General features: G+C 36.1%; 1 protein-coding gene across 1 annotated transcript; it reads right to left on the bottom strand.

Moving 5' to 3' along the window:
- Positions 1–4,904: 4,904 nt before the first annotated feature.
- On the bottom strand, positions 4,905–5,843 carry LOC127207410 (olfactory receptor 1052-like). The gene has a single exon (XM_051166808.1). It carries the CDS (start codon positions 5,841–5,843, stop codon positions 4,905–4,907), a length of 939 nt encoding a protein of 312 aa, XP_051022765.1.
- Between the last annotated feature and the right edge of the window lie 2,175 nt (positions 5,844–8,018).

Genomic DNA, 8,018 nt, shown 5'->3' with positions numbered 1-8,018 from the left:
CTTTTTAAAATTTTATTTATTTATTTATTATTAATTTATTCTTGTTACATCTCAATGTTTATCCCATCCCTTGTATCCTCCCATTCTCCGCCCCCCCCATTTTCCCATTATTCCCCTCCCCTATGACTGTTCCTGAGGGGGATTACCTCCCCCTGTATATTCTCATAGGGTATCAAGTCTCTTCTTGGCAACCTGCTGTCCTTCCTCTGAGTGCCAGGTCTCCCCCTCCAGGAGACATGGTCAAATGTGAGACACCAGAGTACGTGAGAAAGTCATAGCACACTCTCCACTCAACTGTGAAGAATATTCTGACCATTGGCTAGATCTGGGAAGGGGTTTAAAGTTTACCTCCTGTATTGTCCTTAGCTGGTGCCTTAGTTTGAGCGGGACCCCTGGGCCCAAATCTTAAGTGTCCCTCAGTAGAAGAGTGGATAAAGAAACTGTGGTACATATACACTATGGAATACTACTCAGCTATTAAAAACAAGGAATTCCCGAAATTTGTGGATAAATGGATTGAGCTAGAAATGATCATAATGAGTGAGTTAACCCAGAAGCAGAAAGAAGCAAATGGTATATACTCACTTATATCTGCATACTAGCCCAAGGGGCATGTCCCACGAAAGCCTTCACTTACCAGGAAACTGGGACAGAGGGGAAGGCATCCTATTGGGACTCTAAATGAGAGACGCATGGGAGAATAGCAAAATAAAAGGATACAGAGGGTCCTAAAAACCTACAAGGAGAAATAAAAATCTTTGAAGTTCAACATTGAGAACAATGTCTATAGAGGAGAGAAAAAGTATGAAGTCATCAAATACATTGGAATCTACAATAATCAGTTATAGACTAGTGACAATAGCAGTAGATAGAAATCTTAAGAAAAAACATAAGCAATTGAGGAATTATATCAAAGTAGAGGCAAGTTTCAGCATCTCTCCTAGGAATTTGACACTGACATAAAATTTTGGGGTCAAGATGAGAATTGGGGAGCTGAAAGAACAAAGGTAGAGCTTTTTCAGTGGGCTGGGTTTCAAACCAGGAGAACATCAAGAGAAAACAGGGAAATAAATGATGAAGAAGAAGCCCATGTAAAGAGTACTTGAGAAAGAGAGAGAGACAGAGAGAGAGAGAGAGACAGAGAGAGAGAGACAGAGACAGAGACAGACAGACAGACAGACAGACAGACAGACAGACAGACAGAGACAGAGACAGAGACTCACTAAGACATCATCCAGTGTGTATGCCAAGATAGAGGTGAACATAGGCTGACTTTGTTCATGGCTCAGTTTTTATGTAACTGTTTAATGATATATACATAATAATAGGAAATAGGTATGAAAACTGTTAGGATTTTGGTTTGTTTGTTTGTTTACTTGTTTGTTTTGAGACATGGTTCTCTGTGTAGCTGCCCTGGGACACACTTTGTAAACTAGTCTGACCATGGATTCTCAGAGATCTGTCTGCCTCTGCCCCAAAATACTGGGAGTAAGGGTGTGTGCCCCAGTGCATGGCAGAGTTGGAGATTTATACAAGCACTGAGAAAAGCTACATTGGCATTGTAGAGGAAGGAGATGCCAAGGGTCCAGTGAAAATGCGAATGTGTTCTACCCAGCCATTCTTGGATGTCTTAGTTATACTGAGGAACAAAATATTGCTTGCCAAAATGTTTAACAAAGTTTAATAACTCTAACATCTGGAATTTCTAACGGCTAATGAAGCTTAATGAAAATATAAGCATTTTCTCTGATATATCTGCTATTTACAGGTGATGGATGCCAACATACACTGTGATTCTAAGCGTATGATGGTTGGTACCTCACATAAAGTGGTACTGTATCTGTCTGCATATCACATGTGTAGTATATGCTCCCCCAAATTCAATAATGTCTCCCTTAATGTTTCATACAATTTATAAAACCTAATTGTATGTCAATTGTTATACTGTATTTTGATTTTTATATTCAGCAATATTTTTAGTTCATTTTTCCTAATGATTTCAATCTCTGGTTGTTTGATGTGGAGTAGCTATATAGAGAACTGGCTGTTCTTACCTTTCCTTGCATGGATAGCTGTTATAAAATTTAATTGCTATATTTTATTTTTCAAACAGAATATAATATCCTTGTCAAAACATTTTACTCTGTTGTCCTGTTCTCTATGAGTATTTTAACCCCCAGAAAACAAAATAATGTGTAAAAAAAGTAGACTAGTATTTTAGTTTGGGTTACTAATGTAGTGATAAATTCTATAACTCATGCAATGTGGAAGAAGAATGGGCTTATTTGGCTTACATTCCCAAATGGTCATTCATCATCAAATAAAGACAGGACAGGAACTCAAACCAGTCAGGAACTTGGAGACAGGAGTTGATACAGAGGCCAACAAGTGGGGTTGCTTACTGGGTTGCTCACTGTGAATGGCTCAGCCTGCATTCTTATAGATACTATGACCAGCAGCCGAGGGATGGTCCCATCCATAATGGGTTGTGACCTTCTCCATGAATCACTAATTTAGAAAATATCCTAGGGGCTGGAGAGATGGCTCAGTGGTTAAGAGCACTGTCTGCTCTTCCAAAGGATCCAGGTTCAATTCTCAGCACCCACATGGCAGCTCACAACTGTCTGTAACTCCAAGATCTGATACCCTCACACCAATGCACAAAAATTAAAACTAAATAAAAAAATTTTTTAAAAAGAAAATATCCTAGAAGTTTGCCTATACTCCTACCTTGTAGAGGTATTTTATAAATTAAGGCCCTTCTCCGATGACTCTAGCTTGTGTCAAGCTGACAGAAAACTAACCAGGAAAATTTTATAGTCATGTACAAACTTATATTATCAAGTAAATATCATTATAAAGTTTAGAATACTATATACTCAATATTTTAAAAGGTATAGGGGAATGGACTCTAGACGTGTGGCAATAAGCTGTCATTCAAAAGGCTCTTTGTCTAATCTGAGAACCATTTTTAACATTTAAAAAAATTTTTTATTACAATGCCTACTTATAAACATGCAGTTTGGTGAGATGTGTTGCAGATATTTTCCATGGAATTATTCTGAAGTTAGCCATGGTATATTCGCCAACCTTAAGATAAAATCTCATTACATAAGAATCTATACTTGACATTATATTAAAATGAAAATTCTTAAGCATATTTACATTTTTATTTTTATTTATCTGTATAGCCTTATACTAGAGATATTTATTATTCTATAGACATGAACACAACTTTTACAAACTTACAATCGTATTAATAATATTACAGATATTTTAGAAAGCATGGTTAGTTTGTGCTTCCTTGTCAACACTAGCTATAACAGCAATGAAGAACAGATTTTTATAATGGACTCTCTAACTAAAAACAATGACATATGAATATAAGCAACACATGGTTCTGATTATCATTTTATTTTAAAATAAAATGGCACTTAGGAAGACTATTATTATGAGGAAGTTCTTAAACTTTGAGTTTCAGTGTGTCTCAGTATACTCTTGAGATAATGGATGGTATTTGCATTGATGTTGCAATAATTCTCTTCCACTGAAAGTATAAAGTTTCCATGAAGGGGAAAAAAGAAAAAAAGGAAACCTCCTAGTGTTGACGTAATACTCCAATTTCCACAGTTTTCAATAAATGATAGTATAGGAAATAAAATAAATAAGAGCTATTTATTATTGTGAAGTGGAGTGAAACTTATCAATATGCATAAAATAGGTGTCTTTGATGTCTACCCCTCAGACTTTGGTCATGTCTGACCTGTGGTCCACTTTCAGACCCTTTCATCTGAGTCATATTATCTATAACATTGTTTAGCCCCGGGAGGTTGTAAGGAAAAATGTAGATACAATTTGCTCCTGTATTCAGTTCTTCTTGTTTTTATGAATATTTATATGATTTCCCTCTCCTTTTCTTATTTGTACTTGAAGAAAACTGACAATCTTATATTAAAATACCAAATAATGGAATGAAGTCAATCTACTATAGAGGACATTAGATTTTTTCAGAATCATCACTTCAAAATCACAGAAATTAAAAGTAAATATCAATGACATAAAATGGTTTAAGAAAATACTGAGACTGTAAGGTGAAGAAATTCTGAATATTGTTATTAGTAATATGGTAGAAGTTTGTTAAAAAAAAAAAAGGTGATGATGACCCATTCTTTGCAGCCTCTTCACACCAGGAAGGAGAGGAAACGCCATGGGTCCCTTCCATGTGAGGCTTTATTATTGTTAGAGAACCAGACAGAAAACATCACTTACAGTAGCCTGAAACAAACACATGAGTGTTTCCAATCTGCTTTTAGTGTTGCACTATCATTTGGTTTTTCATACAAGTTTCCTTACCCTATTTTCCTTTTCACCATTAAACTGGGTGTACAGATCTGTGTCTATAATTGCTGTGAAAGTGGATCTTCTATGTCTTTCCAGTGAATATGAATATTCTTTGTTTTCTAGCCCATAATTTTTCTTTTGACAGAAACAAGTCCTCTCCTATGTCCAATCAGTAACCTTAATGAAATTCTTGAAGCTACTTGTATCCTCCCTCAAAAGAACTTGCCAGCAGAAGGGGTTTACCTAGGAAAACAGTGGGGCTTGTGGTACTGGGGTAGTGTAATTTTATGATATTATACACAATATGGTAATTTATATAATATTTACATATTACAGCAAATGTGCATTATATAGGAGATAACAAAAAGCACAATGAGTAAATAATTAATGCTAATGAAAGAAGTAAAAATTAAATGCCTACTATGTGTGTGTATTTGAACATAAACTGCTTTCAAAACATCTTACTTTCTTCTACTTGAAACACTGTATGAAATCTTTAAGCACATCTTAGTCTATAGAATCAATAACTGGGCCTTTCACATTCTCATCTTGGAAATTCATGCTTACTGAGCAAATACTTTTCTCTTAAGCATTCTTTTCATGGCTTCCTTGGCCTCTTTGTTTCTCACGCTGTATATCAGAAGATTCAGTGCTGGCAGCAAGAGAGTATAAAACACCGATACAATTTTTTCTGTATCCTGCGGAAAGCTTGAGCTGGTTCCCAGGTAAGTGGATATCACTGTTCCGTAGAAGAGTGTTACCACGGTTAGGTGGGACGCACATGTACATAAAGCCTTATAACTTCCTCTGGCAGAATGCATTTTCAGAACAGTGATTAGAATCCCTAGATAGGAGCTAACTACTATCAGAAATGTAGTTATGGATGTGGCTCCTGAAAGAACGATGAATAAAGCTTCACTGTGGTAGGTATCAGAGCAGGAGAGCTTAAAGAGCAATGGGATGTCACAGAAATAGTGGTCAACTACATTGGACCTACAGAAAGTCAGTTTGAGAAGGCTCCTCAGGTGTGTAAGTGAGTTGGCACACCCCAGCAGGTAAGAGGCAGACACCAGAGAGATGCAAAATGTGGGGGTCATGAGACATCTGTAGTGGAGTGGACTGCAGATGGCAAGATACCGATCATAGGCCATTGCAGCCAACAGGAAGCATTCTGCAGTCAGGAACATGTTGACAAAGGAATACTGTAGGAGGCAGCCGTGATACGAGATGCTTTTTTGTCCTACCAAGTAGTTTAACAACATTTTGGGAAGAAAGACTGATGAATAACAAAAATCCAAGAAAGCCAAGTGACTAAGAAAAAAGTATTTAGGGGAATGAAGCTGGGCAGTAGATAAAACCATTATAATAATCCACAAATTGCCTGCTACTGTAATGACATAGATTAAGAGGAACAGCACAAAGAGTACAGTATTCAGCACAGGGTCATCAGTTAGACCCAGGAGGATAAACTCAGTTATCACACTCAAATTTCTGTCAGCCATTGATGTGATTCCCTCATAGGAGACCTGCAAAGAACAGGGGGATGCAGGGTAGGGGTGACATACCAAGAGATTACAGTTTGCAGTCATGAAATCACTCTATTAGCATTTGTTAAGAATTACAAAGTTTTCATCAACCATAAAATCCAAATTAAATTCCAATTAGCAGGGTGTGAAAAGTTAGTTTTTATAAATGTTTTCTTTGACCCTCATCAAGGAATTAAAATTAGCATTATGTATCATATGAAGGAAGTGACTTGAAAAAAAGTGCAATACTCTTCTAAAGACACAGTAAGAATCAAGTCCCATATTTTTTCCTGGTAAAGAGTTCTTTCTAGGATCCACAAGACATATGAAGAATGACATAGAGGCTTTTTAATGTTTTAAAGCTTAGGCCTTTCAGCTTGGAGAGTCTGCCAGGGACTCTAAGCTTGGCCTGTGACATGGCCGGCTCTGTACCTTTCTCTGCTCTGCTGCTGCCTGTCCTGTTGCCTCCATGCCTGTCCTCCAGTCTCCTTCTCCAAGCTTCCCTCCCTCTCCCCAGAAGTTCTGCTCCATTTCCTGTCCAGCTATTGGTCATGAGTTACAGGCAATAAGCAGGTGAGAAATAATAAATATTTTAAAAATATAAGCCAGGTGATGGGCCACAGAAATAAAAATAACAAGATCAGGCTAATATTTAGCTCTCTGCTGGTTTAGCAATTAACAATTTAGTATGCAGAGGCACACCTTCACACAGTGTACCCACAACAGTTATGGATAACATAATATTCTAAATTTCCAGGAAGAAAGAGACGACCTTTGCCTTCCAGAGGTGAACACCTACAATGAAAGAATAAAACAAGCAAGCAAACAAAAGTTCTTTCAACATTTAACACTTTGGGAGAAGTGGAAGGAAGGCAAACTGTGATATGGGTGCAATGTGTGTGTGTGTGTGTATGTGTGTGTGTATGTGTGTGTGTGTATGTGTATGTGTGTGTGGGTATGTGTGTGGGTATGTGTGTGTATGTGTGTGTATGTGTGTATGTGTATGTGTGTATATACATGTGTATGTGTGTGTATGTGTGTGTGTATGTGTGTACGTGTATGTGTATATATATCTTGGTCAGGCCTCTCCTCATAGCAATAGAAAAGTAACTAAGCTACTATTATTTTCTGGTATTGTATTTCTGTTTTTTTAATTTACATAACTAAAAAGAATATAGGTATCTAAAATGTTCTGTATCATATTTAGGTAGTTAAACAGCAAAACACAATATAAATATGTTAGTAATATGTACTTCTATGGTTTTGTATATATAAACAGTCACATAGTAAACATCTAATTACTTTATTGCATACAATAAAAGAAAATGAGACTTCAAGCATCTGTACTATGAAATGAAAACAAATTTAAGTAATATTTTCTTCTTTAAAATACTTTGTTCCACACCTTGACAAGAAGTAAATAGCATTTATCATAAATTCTCAGCTTTACTGTAGCATTTACTCTTAAGTGTGGATTAGCCAACATCAAATATTTTCACATTATTTGGTTTTTTTCTTTTGTCCTTTAATCCCTGAAGTCACGGGCATACATCCAGTTCAAGAAAGAATGTAGATTCTTATGACCAACGTTATGACTTATCTTCAATTCACAATAGTTGGATCATTAGGTTAATTTAGTTTGAAGATGAAATCTCAAATAAATAATGTTATCTGTTGATTTCTAACATACGTAGAAAGTGTGTGAGAAAATAATGCTTACAGGAAATAATGAAGAAATTTTTGGTATATATAATAAAATGGGGTATAAGTGTTTTCAGTAAGACAAATTCAGAGAACATTTCACATATGTTTGACAGAAAATTTCATACTTTGTTAGTATGATATGAGATTCTACAATCAAGCTACACAAATCGCCTGAGAAAGATATTTCCCTGACTTTTATAATAAAAGATGATAAAGTAAGGGCTCAGATTTCTCTATCATTAAATAAAAAGTCAAATATTGCAAATCAGCATTGCCTTTCTGTACTTTACTGAAACCACAAGTAAAATAGTGAACTGGTTTTTCCCAGAGCACTCTGAGACTTTTAAAAGCAAGTAGTTCTGTGTACAAACGTATTTCAAGGTAAAGTTGTGGATATCACCAGGAAACATGCAGAAAAATTGTCACACCTAACATAGGGTGCTCAGA

The sequence above is a fragment of the Acomys russatus genome, chromosome 24, assembly GCF_903995435.1.
Source record: "Acomys russatus chromosome 24, mAcoRus1.1, whole genome shotgun sequence".
In the NCBI taxonomy this organism is placed as follows: domain Eukaryota; kingdom Metazoa; phylum Chordata; class Mammalia; order Rodentia; family Muridae; genus Acomys; species Acomys russatus.
This window is presented reverse-complemented; position numbering and strand designations above follow the sequence as displayed.

What these genes read in the sequence shown, in the direction of transcription:
- LOC127207410 (XM_051166808.1), bottom strand. Translation starts at nt 5,843, where the DNA reads ATGGCTGACAGAAATTTGAGTGTGATAACTGAGTTTATCCTCCTGGGT.